Raw genomic sequence first — 27,181 nt, forward strand, 5'->3', positions numbered from 1 at the left:
AGGACTGTCTCTGTCTTGCTGCGCTGCAACCGCAAGTAAGCTCGAGCTCACTTGCCATGTCCACTGCCAGCGTAGGAGCCGGCATGGGACCCTGCACCGGAGCCGGCGCCGCCGCCGGACCCTGCATACGAGCCGGCGTCAGAGCCCGCGTACGAGCCTGCTCCTCCGGCGTCCGAGCCAGCTCTCGAGCCCGCGTAGGATCCTGCGCCGCCGGGCCCGGCGTTCGTGCCGGACCCTGACTCAGCGTAGGAGCCGGCCGATGAGCCTGCGGCGCCAGACCTCGCGTCCGAGCCCGAGCTTGACCCAGACCATGACCCGGACCCTGATCCCGACCCGGCGCCGGAGCCGGACTCAGAACCTGAACCAGAGCCGCCACCGCCGACGCCGATGATCCCTGAACCGACACCCAGCCCGCCGCCCGTGCCAGCCCCCAGGCCACCACCCGTGCCAACCCCTAGTCCGCCGCCTGTACCACTACCAACCCCGACGCCGCCACCCGTGCCGACACCGAGGCTGCCTCCACCGCCGCCGCCGAGGCCGACGCCCAGGTCTTTCCGGGCAATGTGGCGGCTCTCACTCTCAGCGGCGGCGACAAGGAACGACGCGATCACCGCGACGCTGAGCACGGCGGTGGCCTTCTTCGCGTACGCCATTAATTGCTCCGTTTCCGCGCGCGCGAGCCGGTGAGATGGAACTTTTCTTCTTCTCTCGGTTTGCCGCCGCGGCGCTGGCGCCGCCGAGTTTCTCTTGTGTTGTGTGTGTCCACCTGCTGCGTGCTCAAGCAACTCTGAACTCTCTTGGCGAATGCGATGGATGAGCAGATGGCGAGGCTGCGAGGCAGCTATTTATAGCGCTCGGGGGCAGACGACATGGCGGCAGCGCGGTGCGGGGTGAGTGGGTTTGGATCGGTGGCGCGAGCTCGTGGCGTTGGCAGGCTGGAGCCGCTAGCTGCGGTAGATAGTGGAGAGAATGCGACGCCACCGCCGTGCGGATTGCCTGATCGTCCGCGCGCCGCTCGACACGCGCGGCGTTCGAGCTCCTGAACGAGGTCGTCTTGGACTCTTGCATTGGTTCACGCGGATGAATGATACAATATCTCGTCAGCAACTCAACAATGGTCTCGTGCTAGCTAGCTAGTGCTTGTCATTTTCATTGGAGGGCTTGGAGCCTTCGACGGTGCCTTCAGTCGTGCCTGGTGCCCGTGGCCTCCACCCTCTGGCTAATGATGCGACTTGGCCGGGCTCCTCCATGTCCATGTGTGCTTGTAGGCGACGGCGCGGTACATGTATTGTGATGATTAATTGTTTTAGGGTACACTACATTTTTATAAAAGTAAAGTCCATCAACGGTCTTTAAACTTGTTTGGATGTGTCATCTCGGTCCTTAAACTCGCAAAATGACCGTTTAGGTACCTAAACTTGTTCGGTTGTGTCATCCTGGTCCCTAAACTTAAAAATCTCCCATATAGGTCCTCAAACTTGTTCAGTTGTGTCATCCCGGTCCCTAAACTTGTTTTTAAGTCTTATCTGGGTCAAAACAGGACGAATCTAAAAACTCTATATTGAAAAATTGTGGCAGAACCTCCTGAATTAAGTGGCCCACATACACCCATCGTTGTCTCAAAGACTTCCGATCGGCGTGTACGAGTTCCAAATGACTCAAGAAGTCTGTCGGGTGTCCTCGGGAAACCCGAACCATCCACGTTACATTCTTTCCAGGAATTCCCTCATCAAGCATCACAGTATTACAACATTTCATAGATAAGAGAAATCAGAGTAAAAGCGGAAAGGTTACATAACATAGATTGAAACTTAAGTTCAACGGTTACAAACCATAAGTATTTAGTACATAAAAGGTTCGGAACTTATATTACATAAACCATAGATCACACAACAAGTTTTACTTGCCCAAGGTCACACAACAGATTCCTCATCATCACTCTCCTCCACAAGAGTAAAGTAACAATGACCATCAAAAGGATTATCAAAAGGTTCACCTGCAACAGGGGTTAATAAACCCTGAGTACAAAAGTACTCAACAAGACTTAACCGACTATAAAAGAGGTGAAGACTCAGGTATGCAGGCTATAGGGATTCAAGGTAAAGCTTTAACAAGATCAAAGCATTTCTTTTGCATAAAAGCTTACTAAGAGTAAAACCTACTTTCAAGTTTTAACCCAAGATCATCATTTATGACTAACCAAAACTATTATCAAATTTGCATAAGCAAACCATATCTTTCTTATACCAAAGATTCACTTATTACTACGATGATGGTGTGAGGATTGAGGCTCCATATCCGAGGAAACACGGCGATTCGAATCGATTAAACCCAGCTGGGGATTCAGTACCACACGACATATGTAGAACTTAATCTTGCATATGTCAACCTGTTTCTATAGATCCTCCCATACAAGAACGGGTCCAGCGTCACCCGAGAGTACAGTACACCACCATCCTACAGCCAATCTAGATGTTTCCCGGTCATCTCAGATCCGTAAGGTGGGTACACGCTACTCTCGCCATCTCTCCACTCCCAGTACGCGGTTAGCCGTTCTCAAGTATCGGAATAGCTATAGGTAAGGCTTACCAGCGCATGTGGGCTGTACTCAAAGGTCTCAATCACAACAGGCCAACAACGGAACGGTCCTTAATCGACACAGTTGGAGACACTACTTTAAGACTCCATTCTTAAAGCAAGTCCACCGACCGGTCTCAAGTTGAAACATTATTGACCATAAAAGTATTCCATAACAACCCTTCAAACTTTCTCATTTGAAAACCTATCTAATAAGCAAGACTAAGCATACTAAGCATTTTCATAAAGCAAGTATCAAGGTTAATATGGAAATCATCAAGGTAGATAATGCAGCAAATAGGATTCACTCAACTCCTATTCACCTAATGCATCATATTAACTCAAGTGCTATAAATAACTTTATGAAAATACAAGGATAGGGTTTAATGTCCGGGGCTTGCCTTGACCGGAAGGGAAGTTCGACAACTCAGCAAAACCCGAAGGATCCACAAACTCGGAAGCAACCCACTGAGGATCAGATTCTTCCGGAGCGTATTCTATACGTAAAAGTGCATATGCATGATTATGATACACTCATGGCATGATAAAGACAGGTTACATGTTCTTAGATGATAACAACAAAATATGATTATCTCGAGTACAATTTACCTTCATGGTAAAGAAACAAACTAATCTCGCTATCAAAGCATGGATTATTACTAAACCAATTTTATCATCTTTATTAAACAAGATTGTGAAGCTATCATACCACAAAGGTCATTTTTATGAAATAAACCATAACCAGGGAGCATATCATGCTAAGCAACCATGGTTATCAAACAATCCAAAATATCACCCAAATCCTAAAGGGATTAATTATTTCTATTTCTTTTATAAGCATTTTAAATAGCTTTATTATTAAACAGATCATACTTTATCAAAAAAAACTGAAATTATTCCTGAAGCTAGATAACAGTAACACAAGTTTACATATTAAATTTCATGATTTTTGGATATACCCATAAATTATTAAAATTCATGGAAGGTTGATCTATTAATAAACAAAGGCAATTTATATTTACATGAAAGTTACCAGAAAATAAAATCTAACATTTTTCCTGTTCTTTTTATATTCTCTGGAACTTACACAAAAATTTTTATGAATTTTGGATCAACACATAATTTATAGCATAAATTCAAACATCAATCATTTTTAAACAAAAAAGAAAAAGAAAAGCAACAATGTGCCTCTGCGGCCCAGGAGCTCGGCCCAAGCTCGCGCGAAACTTGGCCCAGCCGGCCTTCCCCCGCGCGCGCTGACAGATTTGCAGAAAAGCCCTCGGCTTCCTTAGAAACCAACCCGCAGTCCAGACTACTATTCACATGAGTCTACGACTTCACAAACAAACCCCTCCCCTTTCTCATCTTTACAACAGCAAGGTCCCCGATGCACCCGGCCGTCCAGAGCGCGACACCACGCGGCGGCGCGGCTTACGCTGGCCAACTCCGGCCACCCCGAACCAAATGGAGGCGAGCACAAGCACCAGCAAGCAACCCGCAACCGAAAGAGCCAGAAAACCCTAACTCTACTGTTCTAGCGAATTCTGGCCACGAGCGGCGGCGGACATGGCCGCGGCGGTGCTTACGCCGGTGGCTCTAGACTGGTAGAGAAAGAATGGAGAGGTCAGGAAGCATCGGTTTCTCACCCTGGGTGTGCTGACGCAGAAAGAGGGAGCGGAGAACAACCGGGTGATACTCGTCCACGCGATCAGTGACTCCGGCGGCGAGCTCCGACGAAGAATAAGATGTTCCGGCGACAGCTGTGAAGCAACGGAGAAAAGAGCGAGCCGATGAGCATCACGGGGTCATGCCGAAGCAAAGACAAAAGAAAGAGAAAGCAGAGAGTTGCCCGGATGGGCTGACCACGGTGAGCTTGACCACGGTGGCGCTCTCTCACCGGCGGAGAGGAAAACGAAGAGCTCCGGTGATCTGGTGCGAACGAGGAAAGAAGGGTGGGTTCTGGAGATGCGCAAGGAAGTAACGAAGATATGCCCACGGTGAATTTGGATATGGATCAACCGTGGCGGTGAATTTTGGATTGGAGTGGAAAGCTGTCCGTCGGTGCTCCGGTGGCAATCGGCGTCGGTGAGCGCGAAAGGAAGGGACACGTCGCGCTCCACTTCGCCAGCAGCTGCTTCACCTTGCCACGGACGCGAGCACGTGCTTGGACGAGGTGAAACGGTGGCTCACGCGCTGGCAAACGCCGATCAACGCTCGGCTGTCCACCGCCATGAACAGGGCTAGAACTTATCCCCTCCTTCCCCATTTACCCCTTTCTGTCCTTTTGCGAAAATCAACCAAAAGTTGAACTGAAGTCAAATTTTCACCAAAAAGAAACTGGTGTAAAATTTTGTGAGTTACAAAACATCTTTTGGTGGCCAGAGCTAAATCTGAGTGGAAAGTAGCTAATTTGGCCAAACAGTTTTGAAACTTAAAGTCAATCCAAAGAAACCCAAATTTTTGAATTGGGGCAAAATAGAATTTCCAAAATTACTTTTGATTTTGCATAACAACTTGAAAAACTCCCAACATGAAAGTTGTTCAACTTTTTAAGCTCTACAACTTTCATGTTGACCACTTTTCAAAATTCCAAATAGATTTTGAATTGGGGATTCAAATTGGAAAAGGGGACACTTTCTGGAAAACTGTATTTTCAAAATTACTTTGAATTTTGTACTGAAACTTCAAAAACTCAAAACACCAAAATTGTACATCTTGACAAGACCTACAACTTTTCTTTTGAACTTAACTTCAAATTTTGCTTAGTTTTGGAATTGCACAAAAAGGGGCAAATCTAGGGTTTTTAAAACTAGGGTTTCCCACCTAAGCTTCTCGGAAAACTTCCACCCAAGGTTTTTAAAACTCCAACACAAGCATCCATACACAAAATAAGCACACTTTAAATTCCTAAACACATTCATCCAAATTAAACTTATTTTAAGTTAATTCATCAGGGTTCACTTAACAATTAAGCTATGCAATGCTCATGATGACATGTCATGTTTTAGTTCGCTTAACACCAGAGTGTTACAAAAATAATTCATAACTTTTTCATATGAACTCAAATGAAGATAAACTTTATATCAAAATTGTAGGCAGCAACATGATCTACAACTTTGCAGTTGAAAAGTTTTTAAATTAAAATCGTTTAGGTTCCCAAAATATTCATTTATTGCTCGTAGTCATGCTTATTGTTTATTTAAAATAAATAAGATCCAAAAAAACTTTAAATATAGCATTAACGACAGATAGTAATTTTTAAAAAGAAAGCTAGTACCAATTTTATATTTTTTTCTAATTTAAAATAAATCAATCATAATTCTTTAGACATCAAACTAGAATTTTATTATTTTAAAAATAGAAAATCACCTTTAGAACAATCGAGAGGACTTTCTTTCAAGAGTCGGATGACGTTTGTTGCCCTGGTTTCATGGTGCAAGGTTTCGACTGTCAGAGGTTAAAAAATATACATTGTTCATTATTTTACCATATTATTGGCTCATGAAACATAGAACAATAAAAAAATAAAGATAAAAACTAAACTACTTAATTAAAGTAAAACAACAAAAAGAACAAAAATCTAGAGATCGAGAAACTAAAAAGAATATCACGTGATACTGTTTTGGACGACCTAAAGAAGATTGTAGAACATAACATAACATTGGAATACCACATGTATAATAAAGCTATATACATCAAAATCTCATGAATACAGATTTTACAAAAAATAAAAAAATAAAGAAAACATTATCTAAATTTTCAAAACACATCATGGAGCATCACGTTTATATAAACATTACATGTGTATCAAGGAATTAGGAAAAAATAACTCTTGAGTAAACTAATAAAATAAAGAATGGGAATATAAGAAAATGAAGAGAAGAATAAAATACTATAAAAAATTAAATTTAAAAAAAAGAAAGAAAAGAAACGAAGTAAGAAAATAAACAGATGTGTAACATGACAGAAAGAAAAAATAATTGCAAAAAGAAAAAAAATAAATATATAAAATAAAATATAAAAAGGAAAAAAATGTATAACCAAAATAAAAGAAGAATAAACAACCATAGAAAGACAAAAGGAAAAAAATATGATAAATAAAGGGGAAAAAAAGAGAAACTCACATACCATGCTGGAGCTGGAATGCTTTCTGCCTCGAAACGATTTTACGCTCACACATCGTGGGCCACGGGTGGGCCGCGCTTGCGAAGGCCTGCATCACTCGTTCTCGTTTGCGGTATTGTTTCTGGACCTCGCACGCGAGTCCGCCCCGATGATTTTCGTGCACCCCCTACGCCGTCACTGTCAGCCGATCCACATGCTCCAGCCTCCCGTGTCGCCCAATCCCGCCGGCCCGAGTGATCCAGGCCGTCAGTCCACCCGCGTCCCCATCTGACGGATCCCTTCTCACTCTCCTCGCCTGCTCGGTCCTCGCACACCCACACTCTCCTGCAGACAACCGAAAAACCAGAAGGGGAGTGGGGGGGAGGGTGGGAAATCTGGGAATAGTACTCCGCCGGTCCGCCCTACTCGCGGTCGCGGGCTCGTCTTGCTCGCCTCCGTCGCCGCGCCCTGCGTCGTCAGCATGGCCATCGAGGAAGCCGCCAAGCCGTCCCCGATCCCGCCCTACCCCGAGGTGAGACCCCGCTGTCCAGTCGGCGTCCGTGTCTTCCTGCTCGCTCTCTCTCTCTCTCTCTCTCTCTCTCTCGTTCCTGTGCTATTTTTGGCGGGGATTCGTTTTGGTTCTGGTGCTCGGATGTACTAGCTGGATTCGGGATGCTACCGTGCTCGACGCGCGTTTCTATTCGACCAAAAATAAAATAAAATAAAAAATAAAATGGTTGTTGCGATGCAAAATGGAGTGAGCTCACGGGGCGGGGTGGCGTGTTTGTTGCGCGTTCCTGCTGCAGATGATCCTGGAGGCGATCGAGGGTCTAGGCGATAAGAACGGGTCGAACAAGTCGTCCATCTCCAAATACATCCAGGGCAAGTACGGCGAGCTGCCCCCCGCGCACGCGTGCCTGCTGACCGCGCACCTGGCGCGCATGAAGGAGTCCGGCGAGGTCATCTTGCTCAAGAACCACTACTTCCGCGCGGACGCCCCCGGCGCGCCGCCAAAGCGCGGGCGTGGGACCCGCTGGAGGCCGCCGTGAAGCAGGCCAACGCGGGGATGCCCAAGGCCCGCGGCCACCTGCCCAAGAAGGCCAAGATCGAGGACGGCGTGTCCCTGGCTCACGCACCCGCCCCCGCTCCCGTCGGCGACGGCTCCACCCCCGTCAAGCGCGGCCGCGGCAGGCCCCCCAAGGTAGGCCCCGTAGTGCCCAGCGAGACGGCCGACGCCGCTGGTGCTTGTGGTGGGTTAGGGTGCCCCGCCGTGAGGGGGACGGGTTGGTTGGTTGGTTAGGGCGTAGCAACTCGTCGTACTACCACTGCGCTGCTGCCATGTTAATGTTGGTAGGCTTGTGTGATCTAATTTATCTCTACTCCGTGTCTTTATTTGTGCATTTCAGAAACCTGAGTACCCAACAGAGATATTCTATGGTGTGGAAATTCCAGAGTGTTGGAAATTCCAGCACAGCAAACCTGAGTATCTAACAGAGATGTTCCATGGTGTGGCAGTAGATGGATCCTGCTCATGTATCCCTGTACAAGCTCAGTTTGTTGAAGATGCAGATGGGGATGAGGAAGGTGAAGATGCATATGGAGATGGCTTTGACAACAATCCAATGAGCACCGGTACCCGCAAGAGGGGGAGCAGCACTACAGACACAACGACAAGTGTAGCCAAGAAAAGCAAGGCACTTTTGCTCAACAAGGCTATACAAGAGTTACAATCTGATATAAAAGAGTTACAATATGATATAAAAGAGTTACAATTTGGTATAAAAGATGCAAATCAAAACTTGCATTTTAGAAGCAACAAGGCCATCAAAGAAAAGCAAGAAAAGGAAGAGGTGGATCAACAAATAGACAGATGCTTGAGAATGGCTATGGAGTGTGGGGCGACTGAACAATCAGAAGAGTACTTCATGGCTACTACGTTGTTTGAGAAAGAGTACAACCGAAAAATCTTTTGTAAATTCAACACAGCTGAAGGAAGGTTTATGTGGTTGAAGAGATGGTGCCAGCGCAGCCGTGGGTGAAGTTGTTAAGTGATTGGATGTAGTAGCTTAAGTGAATGTTAGTTGAACCTTTGAATTTGTTTATATGTGATGAACCTATCGAGTTCGAGTGTTTGTTGAACCTCTAAATGTTTGCTGAACCTTTGAATTTGTTAATGTGTGATGAACCTACGGAGTGTTTGTTGTCTAAATTTCTGTGTGATGAACCTTTATCTTGCTGATTCTGTTTTCATATGTTTGCTCAGGTGAATGCTGATGCCGCTGCAATAGATGCTGCTGCTGTTGCAATAGAAGAGTATTACTTGAGGTGTCAGAAGAGGAGGCAAAGAATTGCTATTATTGCTGGTGTGGTTGGTATGTATCACTTTGACACGTACATGAACCAATCAGAGTACAGAGTGCCTACAGAATCTAGATATGAATGGGTCATGAAAACACTAGGAAATAGGACTTGTTGCTACAACATGTTTATGATGAACAGAAATGTGTTCGATAAGCTTCATATTTGCTTGTGGAGTCATATGGATTGAAGTCCACTCGTAGGATGTCATCAGTGGAGGCTTTAGCGCCATTTTTTATGGATATGTGGATCCCATCAGTCTATTAGACAAGCTGAAAATCTGTTTGTGAGATCAACCGAGACATGTAGTAAGAAGTTTGAGAAAGTACTGGCTAGTGTGTCCAAGCCTGCAGCTGATATCATTAGGCCAGTAGATCCTGAATTTAGGACTGTGCATCAAACGTTACAATCTCCTCGTTTTTCTCTGTACTTTGATAATTGCATTGGAGCAATAGATGGGATACATGTACCTGTCGTGGTGCCAACTAACAAGGCAGTACAACATACGAGAAGACATGAATACACCACTCAAAATATGATGGCCATATGTGACTTCGATATGAGATTTACTTTTGTTGTGGCGGGATGGTCTGGCTCTATTCATGGTATGAGGGTGTGCAAGTATGCACTCGACAAGTATGGCAACAAGTTTCCACATCCACCTCAAGGTATTGGTGTGTTCTATGGTCTCTTCTTTCACATAGTTGCAATCCTTTTCATGTAACTATCAAAAAAAAAAAATGAATGTGCATGGAAGTTTTTCTTGTCGACTTGGGGTACCCAAACCAACCACGTTAACTTGCACCTTATAAGGGTACAAAGTATCATCTCCCGGAGTTTTGATAAGGCCCAATGCCAAGATGTAAAAAGGGCATCTTTAATTATGCGCACTCTTCACTTCGAAATGTTGAGTGGTCTTTTGGAGTTTGAAGATGAAGTGGAGGATTTTGTCAAATTTACCGAGTTATCCAATACCAAAGCAAAACCAAAATAATCACATGCATGACACTTCACAATTTCATTAGAGAGAGTGTTCTGGCAGATGAGGACTTTGACTTGTGTGATCACGACGAAAACTATGTTCCATTGTTGGAAGCATCTTCTTCTCAAGGAAATAGAGCTAATATACGTCATGGGGACGAAGATGAATTAGTTTCAAAATTGGATAGTCGATGGTTTGTTTAGTAGGTCATAGTTGTGAAAGGTGAAATGGTTTGTGATAATGAAGATTTGAGTAATGTAGGACCCTTATTTGTGAGTGTGAACATTCTTATAAAGGAGCAGTGCAGGCAGGGCAGTGTGGCCAGCACCGTGCCAAAGCTCTCGGCGCTATGTGCAATTAATAGGGATGTTTTGGTTTTTTTTTTTTGAAACGGAACTGGCAGAAAAGCTGCACGTTGCATGTTGTATTAAAAGGAAGGGAACCTAGGCTTTGTTTAGTTCCGAAAAGTGAAAAAATTTCGGTACTGTAGCACTTTCGTTTGTTTGTGACAAATATTATCTAATTATGGACTAACTAGGATCAAAAGATTCGTCTCGTGATTTACAGCTAAACTGTGTAATTAGTTTTTGTTTTCGTCTATATTTAATGTTTCATGCATGTGCCACAAGATTCGATGTGACGAGAAATCTTGAAAACTTTTTGGTTTTTAGAGTGAACTAAACAAGACCCTAGAAAGGCATTATACAAGAAAAAAATAATAATAATATACAAGATGTACAAGTGGAGTCAAAGCTTGTTCATTACATTTAATGGCTATTAGTCTTTGGATCTAAACAGACATATGTCAGATCCACTCAACGTGACACTGCACCTGAACCAGAGCCCAAAGGTTGAAAGTACCACTTGTACTTATAGTTGTATGGCTACGGTCCAATACAAGAGTGTAGAGGAAAAATGGACAGGTACATCCGTACAGTAACATGTAAATTCAACAACCCTGACGCATCAGCTGATGACATCCGCCGTATCCTTTTTGAGTTTTGAGGATTCAGTCCACTCATGCACCGTAATTTTCAGATGTATAAATGCAATCCACATTGAATGCTTGCCAAATTGGCCAATGGTCATATAGCATGCCTCTGTTAACACAGCTGCTGTCGCCTGCTGTAAAATTCCGTTACAGGGAGCTACAGGCACCTGGCGATTGGCCTGTGCTGTGCAGAAAGGAGAAGCAATGAAGCGTGCATACACGGCTGTGCAGACTACGGCCTTGTTTAGTTCCGAAAAAATTTCGGATTTCGCTACTGTAGCATTTTTGTTTTTATTTGACAAATATTGTCCAATCATAAACTAGGATCAAAAGATTCGTCTCGCAATTTACAGATAAACTGTGTAATTAGTTTTTGTTTTCGTCTATATTTAATACTTCATGTATGTGCCGTAAGATTTGATGTGACGGGAAATCTTGAAAACTTTTTGGATTTCGGGGTGAACTAAACAAGGCCTACAGAGAGTTGACACGGCCACGGGTTGCCTCTGCAGCTCCCGCCTCTCGTCCGCTGACCGAGCCGAGACCACCTGACATCCTCCAGCCTCCAGCCTCCAGCAGTGACGCGTGACGAACAGTCAACTCGCACATCCTTCTCCAATTTATGAAGGACCGTACTGAGGTGTGCAAAGAACCAGTCAGGTGGAGGACTAGTCAGACGCTAGTGGAGCAACCAGCAAGCAGGCCACACAGAAGTGTCAAGTGCCCCTTGCTTCCAACGAGCTGGTTGGCACAGCCGTCCGGATTGCGCGTGCCCCTGCGCCATGCAACGCCAAACGGACCACACGGTTTCCGCAGTTCCCAACGAAGGAGTAAAACCTCAGGAACTTTCGCAAAAACCCGTGCGCCGGCGAAATCAGCTCACGGCACCACACCACCCTACAAATACCCCCCCGCCGCCCCGCACACCCAGGCCACGAGGTCCCCTTCCCCGCACGGGCACGGCAACACTGCACCAGCTCCACCCACCAGCGCGCAGTCCATGGCGATCCGGATGAGCAACAACGTGATCCGCGCGCTGACCCTGGTGACGCTGCTGCTCTCGGTGCCCATCATCGTCACGGGCGTCTGGCTGCGGTCGCGCGCCGACGGCACCGAGTGCGACCACTTCCTCCTGTCCACGCCGGCCATCGCGCTGGGGACGGTGCTCATGGCCGTCTCCCTCTTGGGCCTCGCCGGCGCCTGCTGCCGCGCCACCTGGCTGCTCTGGCTCTACCTCCTCGCCATGCTGGCCCTCATCGTCGCGCTGCTCTGCTTCACCGTCTTCGCCTTCGTCGTCACCAGCACGGGCGGCGCTGGGGAGGCCGTGTCCGGCGCCGGGTTCAGGGAGTACCGCCTCGGCGACTACTCCACCTGGCTGCGGCGCCACGTCGAGGGCCGCAAGAACTGGGCCAGGATCCGGAGCTGCCTCGCCGACGCGCACGTCTGCAGGCGCTTCCTGGAGGCGGAGGAGGAGGAGGAGGAGAGCAAGGACGCGAACGCGGCGGGTGGTCTGGCGCGGCTCGGCGGCCTCTCCCCGGTCGAGTCCGGGTGCTGCAAGCCGCCCGCGAGCTGCAACTTCACGTACGCCGGCGGCGGCACGGAGTGGACGACCAAGACGAAGGCGGCGGCAGGGGCAGGATCCGCGCCCGCCGCCGGCGCCGACCCGGACTGCGGCAAGTGGAGCAACGACGAGGACGACCTCTGCTACGGGTGCCAGTCGTGCAAGGCCGGCGTGGTGGACGCGCTCAGGCGGGACTGGAAGCGGGCCGCCATTGTTAACGTCGTCATCCTCGCCTTCGTCGTCGTCGTTTTTTCCGTCGGTTGTTGTGCCTTCAGGAACAGTCGCCGGGACAACTACGCCTACCACAGCGGCCGCGGATGGAAACGAAGCGGTGACGCTTAATCTAACTTCTAATAGTCTGTAGAGATGATTGATTTGCTAGCTGCTGGCTGCTGATGTAGGTTCCCTAGGATCTGCGTTCAGTTTACCATTAGCTTAATAGCTTGTACATTAGTCTAGTTGTCTGTATGAAACAGATATTCAGTTGTACACTCTGGGATTTCTTAATTCCATTTCCAAATCCCATTTCCTCTTTGTTCATGCACACATTTTACCTTTTTTGCAGATTGCAGTATACTGCTGCCTGTTCCAATTGCATTTTTACCTTCCTTGCAGTATAGTGCCGCCTGTTCCAACATAGATCAAGGCCTGGTTTAGATCCGATTTTTTTTCTTGATTTCATTACTCTAGTACTTTTATTTGTATTTAGTAATTAGTGTCTAATCATTGACTAACTAGGATCAAAAGATTCATCTCACGATATACAAACAAATTGTGTAATTAGTTAAAATTTTTTATATATTTTATGTTCCATGTATGTGCCATAACATTTGATGTGATAAAAAATCCTGAAAGGTTTTTAAATTTTGGGGTGACCTAAACAAAGCCCAAGTATGCATTTTTAACTTCGGCCTTGTTTAGTTCTAAAAAAATTTCGGATTTCGCTACTGTAGCAATTTCGTTTTTATTTGACAAATATTGTCCAATCATGAACTAACTAGGATCAAAAGATTTGTCTCGCGATTTACAGACAAACTGTGTAATTAGTTTGTGTTTTCGTCTATATTTAATGCTTCATGCATGTGCCGCAAGATTCGATGTGACGGAGAATCTTGAAAACTTTTTAGATTTCGGGGTGAACAAGCCTTCCTTGCAGTATAGTGCCGCCTGTTCCAGTATAGTGCCGCCTGTTCCAACATCCATCAACTACAGAATCCTTTTACCGAAGCTATTGCCAATTTATCTTCCACACGTGACCTTTCGACCATATGCTAGAAATTGCCAGTGAGATTGGCAGCCTTTTCCATGTAAGAACAGCCCTCCGATTTCTTGTTAACCCCGCGTAGCCAGATTGTAACCAGATTGCAGCTGAACAAATTGCAATAAACACTTTAGTCATCGATCTCTTCAACTAGATTTTCTTTCACGAAGATAGAACGCACCACAGAGACATGACAAAGGGGCGGAACCAGCATTTCGTTAACATTAGTACACTGATAGAATGCATACAAGTTCCGAATATTTATGTATCATAATAGAGACCAAAGTCAAAGGCATACGAGATATAACACAAGTCGCACATAGTACCACGGTGGCTAATCTTAGTATGGTCCTTCAAAAGCAACACCATTGGAAACACTGAAGCTATGCGCCAGTCCCTCAATCTTCGTCTCTCTCAGGAGGGAGGCCACAAGGAAGCAGCATTTTCTGTATAAAGAATCAGTCGATCGATAAATTTGTATTGTGTTATATCATTAATGTAAGTGTATGCTAGAAAATGGTCAAATATGCATATGAAGCCCGTGAACTATGGATATGGAGAAATATCAATAATCTTCTGGTGCACACGTATGGGGCATGAGAACAATGAAGCCTGTGAACTGAAAACCATGGCAATATTCAGATTCCGTTAAAACTTATGGCTTGAAAAAAAAGGACAGCAATCGACTGAATTTGATGGAAGGTTAGATGCCAAGTTCACACTCATGTATGGGGTTCGATATCATCATGCATACTCCAGTTCTGTTATCAGATACAGTGTCACATGCTACTGTTGATTTCACGCCTACTAAACCACATTAGCTGTGCCTCTATTTATTTTCTCAATACATATTCACTTGCAATAGAGATTGTGCAAAAGGGTTGTGGACTCATTTGCTTCAATGGATACAAATCTAGTAGGGTGTGGGTAGTTGATTTAGAACCTCTCCTAGCTACAGCGCACATATCTTATGAAAACCAAATAATTTGATTTGAGTGCATCATTAACAAGTTCCGTAAATATAGTCAATTGTATCTTGTATGTACTATGTAACTAATGGAGCATCTTTCTAATTAAGAGATATCTGTTCTATTCACTAAGGGTTCTTTGACAAGCATCGAGTATACATCGGATTCTATCAAAAAGGTGATTCAAAATGTCTATTTCATAGCACAGAAGATTGCCACTAATTATGCACCATTTACATAATTATAAGCTATGCCCATTAAATTGTAAGATTTGTCAATTTACTAAATACACCAGCTGCATAATTACTTTCAGCCTTCAGGCTATAGGTAAATGATTGGCATATAGAAGGACAGCTGAACTATTTAATTCTATTTTATAAAGACAGTGCAAGTCTACGCACTTACGGAAATATATGATGACCAAGTTATTACTCCCACCATCCCAAAATATAAGGCATATTTTGTTTCATTAGTACAAGCCTTTGACCAAGAATTAGTCTCACTACGTAACATTTGTGACACAAAATTGATGCTGTAGAATTCATATTCAGAAAATCAGAAGTACTTGCATATGATTATGATTTTGCATCAGATAAATGGCATATTATAGAGTAACTGTTACTCATAGCCTTGTCCTCACCAAACAAAATATGTTTTACATTTTTGGATAGATAAAACTTTATAACAATAGCCTACTAGGCACTCTTCCTTGTATGTAGACAGTTCAATTCTGTTTTCTACCCAATCATCTTACTTTCTTGCAAGGAGAAAGAAAGGTCCTAATTTTTTGGGTAGCATCATATTGTTTCTGATAGACTCATATTGGTTTTTTCAGTATATATTTATAGAAGCCTTAACAAGAATAATTGTTAAGCCAGAAAAGAACTGTTAGCACTTAGGCATTTCCAATGGAACACAGTGATTGCACTTAGATACTCGTACATGGCTATAATGGAAAAAGCAGCAATGATGCTTAAGTACAGAAACCCTCATCTTCTACTAAGCCATAATTTTACTACAATATTTATGTGCCAGGATTGTTCTATAAATTTCAGCTATAACTTAGAAGAAGAGTGGAGGCCAGTTGGCTTACATACCTGCATGAAATTGTAACGTTCTCTTCCAATCGATTCATTCTCAGCAATGGCAAAATATGCTAGCATTGGATAGTGCCCAATATAAGAGGCATAGCTGTCTCTCTGGATGTTTACAGCCCATTCACTGTAAATGAGGAAAACATTAAGTGGTAATGTCTTATAATTTAGTAACATCTTTTGTTACTAAGAGAATAGGGTACTTACAATCTGGACAAATCAGCATGCCCTGTACCAACATATTTGGCTTGAAGATGCTCAAGCTGAGAGTTTATGTTGAATCTGTCGCTAGCCTTTCAAATGGTAAATTGTGTTAGAAATATTGTAATCAAAATGACTGAAAACCTAGCTATTGAATGAACACTGAAGACTAAAATCCAGTTGAACCAAAGTGAGCATATAAAGAGAAAAGGATAGAAAACATCAGAAGCCCCACAAGACCAGGTAACACCCACCAAACTTCTTAAAATCTGTCAGGCAGAGGAACGCACTACAATATCTGAAATTCAACGTGTGTACGTGAGTGAACTTTGACAAATACTCCCTCCGTACAGGATTTAGAAGTCGTTTAGGACAGCGACACAGTCTTCAAAACACAACTTTGATCTCTTATTTTTATAAAAATATTTCACATTTGCAAACTCAATAATTTAGAAGTTATTGATGATTTATATTCCCATTGTTTGACCCAAACGTTGTCCAAAACGACTTCTAAATCCTATACGGAGGTAGTATAAACAATAAATTCATGCTCTTCCGGAAGGTATATCCGGTCCCTATTGAACCATGGTTATGTGAAATGACACATCTCTACAACTAAAACATAGCAAACACAATCGTTCGCACCACTTCCCCTCGCTCCCGCACCAGAACTCACTCCGCACTCCCCTCGCTCCCACACCAGAAAGGAGGACCAATCCACCGCCACCGCCACCACCTCGCACCACCACCGCCCCACACCTCCCGTCGCGCCGCCGAGCAACGGCACGCATCCACCTCATCCGCTCTGCCTCTCCAGCCCTACCTCCCGCACCGCCTCACCTCTCATCGCCGCCTCGCCTCCCTCGTCGTTCTTGGCCGCTGGGCTTCTTCACCATGCCGGCTACGCGCGTGAGGACGGAGAAGGAGCCGCATCTTCAACGTCGCCGGCTACGCGCGTGAGGACAGAGGAGCCACATCTTCTCTGTCACCAGCTACGCGCGTGAGGACGGAGGAGGAGCCGCATCTTCTCCGTCGCCGGCTACGCGCGTGAGGACGAAGGAGCCACAACGTGTGGATCCAGGGGCAGCGGCGTGAGATCTACTTTTTTTAGCTCCTCCATCTCTCGCAGCTTTGTCTCAGCAAAACCCTCACCAATCCCCCAAACCCCAACAACCTTCGCAACAATGGCGACGCCGCCTGTCCAGCCCGTGCCACCCGTGGTGGCGGTGGCGGCTCTGAACGCGGACGTGTTCCGCCTGGGGTTCGTCGGCGCAGCAACCTGGCCAAGAGCATCGCCCGCGGCGTGGCGGCGGCGGGCGTCCTCCCAGCCTCCGCCATCCGCACCGCACCCCACCGCCGCCCCGAGCGCAGCGAGGCCTTCGCGTCCTTTGGCGCATGCATGCTTGCTCCAAACCAATGCTCAACTATTTCCCCTCGTCATCTTCCTTTTGCCCCATTTGCTCTCCGGTCCTCCTCTTGATTGCTCTTGTAACATCACTGTGGAAACTCATCTCTTACGTGAAATTTAACCCCCCCCCCCCCTCTTCCCGTTCGTGTGCTAGGCTGTCGACGACGGTGATGTGATCGTCATCTCTGTGAAGCCTCAGATGGGTAAGTGCCGTCTTCTACTTTTTTTTAGATTTTGCTTCGAGGGTCCAAGGGAGTCAATTGTCCAATCTTATTAATTTCATGCTCCATGAACAATCAGTTGCCTTGTCTGATCTGTTGTCGTGGTATTTGTTTGCCCTTCTGCCCATTGTTTTGATATCATGCACACATCGAATTGCAGTGAAGCAAGTTCTACTTGAGCTGGGACCACGCCTGTCAGAAGAAAAGATTTTGGTGTCCATTGTTGCCGGCATCGAGATGCAAGATCTGCAGGTTAGCGTGCTTTCAAAAATTTTACCATCTCTGTCAATATGATTTATGTGGATGTGGTACAACTAAAAGAGTCCGATAGAGAATGCATGGGTCTCATGCCTATGTAATATCCTACAGGCTCAAAGCACTTGCTATTCTTTTTGCAATCGAGCTATTAACAACTGAGTTATGCCTCTGGAATTAATCTACATGTGGTTTGGCTGGCATAGTGCCTCTAGAATTAATCTACATGTTTGCTTATGAGAGAACATAACCTTAGATGTACAGCATGTTGGAACGTCAAAATACCAACCTTTTGTGTATGCATACTTATTTCAGTATAACATTTAGTGATCCTTTTGTTGTGTTACTAAGCTTATGCTGTATATAATCTTCTAAGCAGTGTCTAATTTTATACAAACTTTTGTTGTTTTAGATGTAGGGGCTTCACAGATACTTTACTGATGTCATTACCATGTCTGATGCCTCGTACCTCTGTAACAAACTAATAGCCACCAATTTTTATAGGACTAACATGTCTTTGTTTTCTTTGTTGGTCATATCTTTGAAACAGGTAGGAGCGCTGATGCCTTATCAAGTATTTGCTCCTGATTTTCCTGCTATATCTAAATACCCCCTTTTAAGATTCCAACACAGTAACTGTTTCTATGGATAGTGTATCTGTTTGTGGGAGAAATCAATTAGTAATTCGATTTGTCATATACAAATTGTGTGACAGGATTATAAAATAATTTGAAGGAGCAGTTGTTGTAGGGTTATGGTTAGAGAAATTTGACTCATTTTCAAATATTGTTGGAAAACAATTAGTATCCTGGTTTACTGTGTGGGTCGAGGGAAATGAACAACCAAGAAATTTTAGTCAATGCCTCTTTTGTTGTGTTTGGGATTTCAGTGATTAAAGTCAAATATAGAACTTGAATAACTAGATAAGCATCCTGACTACCAAATCAGTTGTTGTCAAAACTCATATTACATGATAGTTCACATATATGCTTGACAATTTGTACAGATGCCGTTCAGAACGCAATTTTATTCACTTAATGCTAATGTCTGAAGTTCGAAATGGGATACAGTGCATGTTTGATGAAAACTGTAGGACATCCTACTAGCTATAACTTACCTAATTATGTTTTTTTTTTTGCAGGTTCAAGCTGCTAATGTAGATCTCCTATGGTTGGGCTTAATAGTTAACTTTTGCAAAGACATCAAAAGCGAAGGCAAATAAACTCATGAATGGCTAATCCCTGGAAACCTGATTTTCAAATATTGTTGGTTACTTTTTAGATGCAAAGATTCTATATTGTATAAACCAATGGTTACTTACTGTATGGTGTTTTTTTTTTCTCTTTTTTTCACTGGTACACACTGGACACTGCTATCCGCCTGCTTATATGAATACTCATGTCTAATAACTATTCTTGTTGTTTTGACTGCTAGTAATCATATGAACACTTAATCTCTACACATACAGGTTAGTGCTAAAGTGTTAGCTATGAAAACTCATTTTGTTGGTATAGCAGCTTGATCAATTTTTCGGAATGATAGGAAATAATCTAAGCTACTGTAGTTTTTAATCCAAACCAATATACTTTATAATGCATGCACTGAAAGAGAACTGCAACTATATATATGCATCAGGCAATGCAGTTAATTTCTCCAGATAATCCATCTGGAAGGAACTATAAGATATTTTTCTGAAGGCAATTCTGTACCTTAGTACATGTGTCTTTCTATTGTTCTCTTATCTAGCTACTGACTTTCAGCAAAGTACATGGGTAAGCTGAGTCTATTTTGTTGAACCATGGTATCCTGGTTTTGCAGTCTCCATATGAATTTTGGCAAGCTCTCAAACCATTGTGTGGTTCCTTCTACGCACACTAAGTCTCACGAATTGATTGATCATTTAACCACAATCATATGGTTTCGATATCCCCTGCATAATATGTTTTTGATATTTCCTAGCCGTGGCGATCTATTGTCCTATGTGCAGATATTATGATGCACTTAACTACCTGATTTACAGTGAAAGTTTATTATAATCCTGTACATAATAAAGAATTGATCTGCAGTTATTTTTCTGTTGAAAAAGGAGCATTGTTTTCTCTGCTCAGTGTTTTGTGTCAAACTTAAAACATTGCTCTCCTGTACAAATTAATTGTTTCAATCCCACTTTAACAGGTCATATGTGTCAAAGTAATACTGAAGGGTGATCTCAGAAATCAGATCATGGAAATAGATGTCGGTTTTGATAGTGTGCGGACAGTGAATTTGTGGCATATTACATGCAGAGTGATGATCTTAACAATCAGTTTGTGACAGTATTTAAATGTCATGATAATGCATAGAATTTGTGGCCCCTCTGGTTTCTTGTCTTTGTTGTCATTCATAGACTTTATTATTAAGTGCCTGCAGAACAATATATACAAATGCCTTCAAAAAAACAACCTATATACCTACATACTGTCAAGAAGACCAATCTGGTCTGAAGCTTCAGACACAAATAGAATGATAGTGCACATGTGCCTTGTCTCAATTTATCATTTTTAGATTACAATTTTATATACCTTGCTAGCATAGGTATTTAAAGAGTAACCTAATTCATCTATTGTTGTAGTTGCAGGTCTGTGCTACCTAGAGTACACGCTATAGAACCCTGGCCAGTGGCACATCCTCTCGGCCATTGAGATGGTGTTCAACGGATGGTATAACCGCCTCTACACGGTGACTTGTCATGTGAGCCACACTCAATCGTGTACTGTTTGGTCTATAATCAACCAACATGACTTTGATTTAATCTTCAGGAGTCCTTTTTTGCAAAAGTGGAGGCCATATTGAACATTTATTACTGTTTAGCTTCTATATGCACCAAGAATATTTGAAAACAAGTACGATTTATAATGGCCTATGGACAATAGAATATTATTTCAACTGTTTGAGCTTCATGAAGATTGATAATCGACTACAAACGGAATGTTGCTAATATCATGCTCAAATAATTATTTTTTTATAATAGTACTGTAACGTCCCGCCTCCACAAGGCCGGACCCGCTTACATCTGGCAACTTTTCTAGGTATAGTCGGTCCCCACAGACCAACACCAATCTTTTCTGCACAGTTTGTCCTCACTCGTGCACACCCAGGAAGAACTTCCCGGTCGGTCACCCATCCCTAAAATTCTCCAGGCCAAGCACGCTTAACTTTAGAGTTATTTGGAGATGGGCTTCCGGAAAAGAAGTTGCAACTTGTTGGTATGAGTCTTCTATTAATCCTATTAAGCCCTAGGCCGGGTGTTACAAGTACAACACACATTGATATCCTGCATAGGCCTGTCAGCAAACCTATTCATACATATGTTATCGTGGTTTTATGATTTCTCATTGCAACACACGGGCATTTGCCTAGTACAACTACAGTCCTGCACAACACTTATTGGGGGAAAAATAAATATGCACCCAATAAGAGTATATATTATAAAAAACTGACATCCCAAAGCATTATTGTAAGCTCAATAAATAACAAGCAGCATGTAGAACAAGCACTAGTTGCTAATGCTTTGATTATGGTAAAAAGGAATAGCAATTCCACGACCAAACACTGAACCACACGCCCAATCCGCCCTACGCGGCTACGCTAAATTTATCAAACAAAAAAGGCATTGAGTTCATTCTATTCAGGCCTCTATCTACGAGTTTGTAATTTCAAAACAGGACAGGAAAAGCATGGCAGAACAGTTCTCCACTTTTAGCCAAATGAAAATTTACCCCTAAAAACATATGAAAATTTCTAGGACCACAGCATAATAATACAGATCACAATCCTTTGTTTTAAGGTGTCCTAACTGCGGAAGAAACCAAACGTTATATCAGTCGCGCGCAACCAATCAAGAAAGATAATCCAGGGACTACCAACCTGCATGATGGTGTCTTCTGGTCGGGCACCTCAAGTGAATGGGCAACTCCGGATTCAGAGGCGCGCCTAGAAGAAGTGGAGTCAGTAAAGACATACCCAATAATTTTGCAATAAAATAAAATAAAATAAAATAAAATAGCATGCAAAATACATGTACATACACTTGTTATTAGATCAGATCCCAAAACAAAAAAAAAAGTTAAAATTAGGGTTTGGGTGCTCCAGTTTCGCACAGCTCAAAATGGGGGGTGGTTCAACCTTGGATCGAACCGCAACTGACCCACCAATCCATTTGTTGTCAACAGGAGCACCGGCCACACCATTTAAATAAGTTGCTGACCCGCGGTGCACCATTGGATATCGTGGTTCAACCCATCCCATATGTAAATAGGGACCCAATCGTGTGCGGGACGAACAGTCCCCATTTTTACCGTGCCCGGCCGCGCATGGAAACCACCCCTTTTGACCTGCTCTGCAACCAGACGCGCAAGCTGAGGAACAGGGATGTAGCTGTAGATGCCGTGCGGTGTAGTGCTGCGCTCCGATGCAGAATCTTACGGAGTCGTGGCCATGAGCGGATGAGGCCTTGTTTAGATCCAACTTTTTTTTGGATTTTGACACTGTAGCACTTTCATTTGTATTTGATAAATATTGTTAAATTATAGACTAGCTAGGTTTAAAAGATTCGTCTCGCGATTTACAGATAAACTGTGCCATTAATAATTTTTTTAATCTATATTTAATGCTCCATGTATGTGATGGAATATTCGATATGACAAAGCAGTTGATCAAATAAGTATATGTAGTCAGGGACAAATATGTATTAGTACTTTTCCTGGTATAAGAAACTGGTGCAGTACTTGGAATCTGTACTAAGTGTCAACACTGGCTATTTTACTAAGTGTGGTACTGGGAAACAATACCAAGTGTCAATAACAGTACGCATGATCGCTTCTTCCACCGCGTGTTCTGTTTAGAATCACCAGATGTTTTTATATGAGACCCCTAATTCCTTAAGCATCATAACCCAATTGTGTGATGACCTAAAAATTTGAGCCCTTTTAGAATAACTTGAACTACCTATGAAATATTAATGACTGACACAATCAAACTAGTGATGTTATACTAGCCCACAGTGTTAAATACAACACATTTCACCCACAATATAATAATATAACCAAAGTCTTAGTTACAAACTGCAAAGCATTATGCCCTTTTATTTTTTTCGAGCAATAACTGATGAAATAAAATGAATATTCTAGGCATCTATATAGAATGTGTTTCAATCATGCATTCCTGGCCTCCCACTTTGCATTTTATAGCATATATTACCTATCTTTTAGTATGCAAAAGAGCAAGATGGCCAACCTTCTCCGAAATTTACAAATCTGAAAAACAGAACAAAATTTCACATAACTGGTAATGGGGGAGGGGGATGGGAGTGGGATGTCACGGGCAGGCAGGAATTGCAGACGTGGTTCACATGCCGCCGCCACCACCGCCGCCGGACGGATGGGAGGCAAGGAGCGGATCGAAAATAGCTCTTGTCAGGACAGAGGGGTGCAGTAAGGATGAAAATGAAAACGGACGGAAAATAGCTCTACCTGGCGAGGCTCCGAGGGCTGGCACGGAGGAGAGGACGGCCGCTGGACCTGGACGGGAAACGAGGGGAACACCGGGCGACGAACTGCCTGCGCGGCTGCGCCCCCCGCGGCTGCTGCGAGACTGGACAGGAGGAGGACGGGTCACGGCCTCACGGGAGTCGGGAGGGTCGGAGGGACTTGATTCGGTGCGTGTGCGATGTGCAGTGTTGGGCCAAATTGGGCCTCCATGGTATCCCGAGATAACTAACATGAAGCAGAATAAAAATGGAACATCCGGTTCAAAAACTGAATAGAAATTAGTCTACGTAACCCTTAAAACTAAGTTATACATGAATATAAACTTTTATTATAGTTCAAGCATACAATAATAAGTCATTATACAAATTTTACCACAATTGGACCATAGGATCTACATATATGAATTATTCAAAATAATTACAGAAAACATAGATTTAAAGCTACAGCAAAAACTTTATATTAAAGTATACTATATTATATATTCACTATGTAGATCTACTCATAAGGGGTCCAATAAAATTGATTTTTTTATTTTTTGATTTTTCTATGATTTATTATAATTTTTCAAAGATTCAACTAACATAAATAAAAAAGAAAAAGACAAAACCACCCTCTAAAACCACTCGAGGGAGTTATTTGACCGGTTTTCAAAATTTAAGGGTAGAATACCCGGTTTTATAGATTGGGGTATGTAGTATTCCATCCTAGATAGTTTGGAGGTTACGTAGACTTTTTCCAAAACAGAATCGCGTAAGGAAAAAGTCCATGTTACCTCTCTCTCAACTTCCGTGAAAGTCCGCTTTTTCTCTTGAAATACAAAATTAGGAAAAACATCTTCCTCAGCTATTAAAACTTACCTCTCTGACCCTATTATAAGTAGTTTTGAAGTTAGTTTTGTTTTTGTTTTTTATTTATTTTGTTTGAATCTTAAAAAATCATAGTAAATTATAGAACATATAAATTTGTTAGACTTCACATAAGTAGATATACGCAGTGAATATATAATATAGTATGCTTTAGTACAAAGTTTTTGTTGTGGCTTTTGATCTATGTTTTTTTTAACTAATTGGAATAATTCATAGCTGCAATTTCTAAGGTCCAGTTATGATAAAAATTTTATGGTAGGCTAATTATTATATAATTGAATTGTAGTAAAACTTTCATACACATTGGATCATGTATAACTTAGTTATAGATTTATTTATATTTAACAAGCATAAATCTAAATAAAAATATATAAGTAAGTTATACATGATCCAATGAGTATGAAATTTTTATTTTAAGTATGCAATAATTAGCCTACCACAAAAAATTCACTATAATTGGACAAAAGAAATTACAGTTATGAATTATTCTATTTAAATATAAAAAAACATAGGTATAAAGCTACATCAAAAACTTTGTACTAAAGCATACTATATTATATGTTCACTATATAAATCTACTCATGTGGAGTCTAATAAAATTGGATTTTTTTATTTTTTGATTTTCATTGATTTTCTATAATTTTTTAAAAAAAATCCAGCTAAAATAAATAAAAGAAAGAAAAAGACAAAACTGCCTTCAAATCTGCTTATAACAGGGTTAGAGAGGTAAGATGAACGGTTTTAAAAGTTGAGTGAGGTGTTTTATCTGGTTTTGGAGTTTAGAGAAAAAAGGTAGACTTTCGCAAAAGTTGAGAAGGTAATGTAGACTTTTTTCTTCTATAAATACGGACAAACAAACATATGATCTTCCTCATACTAGGCTACATAATAATTACGAAAGTTAACATCGAGTGACAGAGGCCATATCCACTATGGAGTTTCTTCATCGAGGAAGGGGGTCTCATCATCCCTCGTACCAACTAAATAATATCTCATGCATTGCTACGAGTTTTATAGTATTGTATAAAAGGACAATTCATAGAGTGAGAAATAGTGACATCCTAAAAGAAAATATGCATATGTTTATTTGAAGCCCCCTTTGGATTGCAGAAACTTTCCTCGTACGATATTAGATTAGATTAGATGGCATATAAAGTGGTCCACGACGGTAAACGACTAAAATTACTACCAGGAGCAGCAGAGTTTTGATGAGGTTATACCTAGAGATGATAGAAAACACTAGCGGCCAAGCTAGAGGAAATTGAAAGGAGGTGCACATATTTTGTGGGTACATATACTTTTATTGTGGAGCGTACATATATGATGAAAATTTAGTGATTATAACTGATTTTTAAAATTTTGGAGGGGGGGTGCATCTATACCCCAGGTACACTGCAGCTTCGCCCCTGCAGAACACCATTCGTCCATGCATAATTACTTTTATATTCATCTTTCCTCAAACAAAAATGGAGAGATATTTCATCAAGCAAATAACATGCATATGACTATACGATTAAGAAGTACTGCCTATCTCTACAACTAAAAATTATGGAAAAGACTCATCTACCACATCTATAGTGAAGCCACAACTACCTTTTTAGTGTACCATGATAGACTATCCCATCAACCCAGGTCCCACTCACTCATGCATGCAAAATTATTTTAGCGAATTAAAAAAAGTCATAACTCTTAAACCGAGTATATAAATTAGATTTTGATTCCACCATTAAATTTCTTATAACAAACCCTTTAAAACAAGATCACACATGGATATATTTAGATAAAATTTTATTAATAAATATTTATCTCTACAACTAAAAATTATGGAGAGAACCCATCCACAACTCTCATCCATTTGGTGGTCTTTTTTACTACGCGATGACACGCTATCCCATCAACCTAGGCCCCACTCATCTATGCATTCAAAATTGTTTTAGCGAATTAAAAAAGTCATAATTCATAAACCAAATATATAAATTAAATTCCTATTGCACCATTAAATTTCTTATAACAAATCCTTCAAAACAAGATCACACATGGATATGTTTAGATAAAATTTTATTAATCTCTATCTCTACAACTAAAAATTATATAGAAGACCCATCTACCACATCCATGGTGAAGCCACAACTCCCCTTTTACTACGTCATGATAGACTATTCCATCCACCCAGGCCCCACTCATCCATGCATGCAAAATTGTTTTAGCGAATTAAAAAAGTCAGAACTCTTAAACCGAAGATATAAATTAAATTTTGATTGCACCATTAAATTTCTTATAACAAATTCTTTAAAACAAGATCACACATGGATATATTTATATAAAATTTTATTAATGAATATTTATCTCTACAACTAAATTATGGAGAGGACCCGTCCACAACTTTCATCCCTTTGGTGGTCTTTTTTACTGCGCGATTACACGCTATCCAATCAACCTAGGCCCAACTCACCTATGCATGCAAAATTATTTTAGCGAATTAAAAAGTCATAACTCATAAACCAAAGATATAAATTAAATTCCGATTGCACCATTAAATTTCTTATAATAAATTCTTCAAAACAAGATCACACATGGATATATTTAGATAAAATTTTATTAATGAATATTTATCTTATAAAGATAAAATATTTTCTTTTATTAAGTAGAGACAATATTCTAGGTTCAACAGACAACGTTCTGTCTTTATAAAAAATGTTATCGATTTAGAAGAATAGTATTTTGGTTTTAAGTTTATGAAACTGATATTACAATATACATAAAAATACATAAATACATGGCATAGATAAAAATAATAATAAAATCT

General features: G+C 42.1%; 3 protein-coding genes and 1 pseudogene across 7 annotated transcripts; 2 read left to right on the forward strand and 2 right to left on the reverse strand.

Annotated features, from left to right (window-relative positions):
• LOC8080616 (dirigent protein 10) lies at positions 48-653 on the reverse strand. Its single transcript, XM_002445530.2, has one exon. The coding sequence runs from the start codon at positions 651-653 to the stop codon at positions 48-50; it is 606 nt and encodes a 201-aa protein (XP_002445575.1).
• LOC8080617 lies at positions 7,039-8,890 on the forward strand (annotated as a pseudogene).
• On the forward strand, positions 11,923-13,137 carry LOC8077861 (tetraspanin-8). The gene has a single exon (XM_002444389.2). The coding sequence runs from the start codon at positions 12,013-12,015 to the stop codon at positions 12,913-12,915; it is 903 nt and encodes a 300-aa protein (XP_002444434.1). The 5' UTR covers positions 11,923-12,012; the 3' UTR covers positions 12,916-13,137.
• LOC8077862 (uncharacterized protein At4g14342) lies at positions 13,974-23,696 on the reverse strand. 5 transcript variants are annotated; one of them, XM_021465327.1, is made up of 6 exons: positions 23,492-23,656; positions 23,256-23,275; positions 21,888-21,953; positions 16,104-16,189; positions 15,900-16,023; positions 13,974-14,280 (listed from the first exon to the last, which is right to left on the reverse strand). In XM_021465327.1, the coding sequence occupies exons 3-6, from the start codon at positions 21,891-21,893 to the stop codon at positions 14,233-14,235; spliced, it is 264 nt and encodes an 87-aa protein (XP_021321002.1). In that variant the 5' UTR covers positions 21,894-21,953; positions 23,256-23,275; positions 23,492-23,656; the 3' UTR covers positions 13,974-14,232. The 5 variants fall into 5 exon arrangements, with proteins under 5 accessions (XP_021321002.1, XP_021320999.1, XP_021321001.1 ...); XM_021465324.1 differs by having other exon boundaries at positions 23,220-23,275; XM_021465326.1 differs by having other exon boundaries at positions 23,256-23,303.

This window comes from Sorghum bicolor, chromosome 7 (genome assembly GCF_000003195.3).
Source record: "Sorghum bicolor cultivar BTx623 chromosome 7, Sorghum_bicolor_NCBIv3, whole genome shotgun sequence".
In the NCBI taxonomy this organism is placed as follows: domain Eukaryota; kingdom Viridiplantae; phylum Streptophyta; class Magnoliopsida; order Poales; family Poaceae; genus Sorghum; species Sorghum bicolor.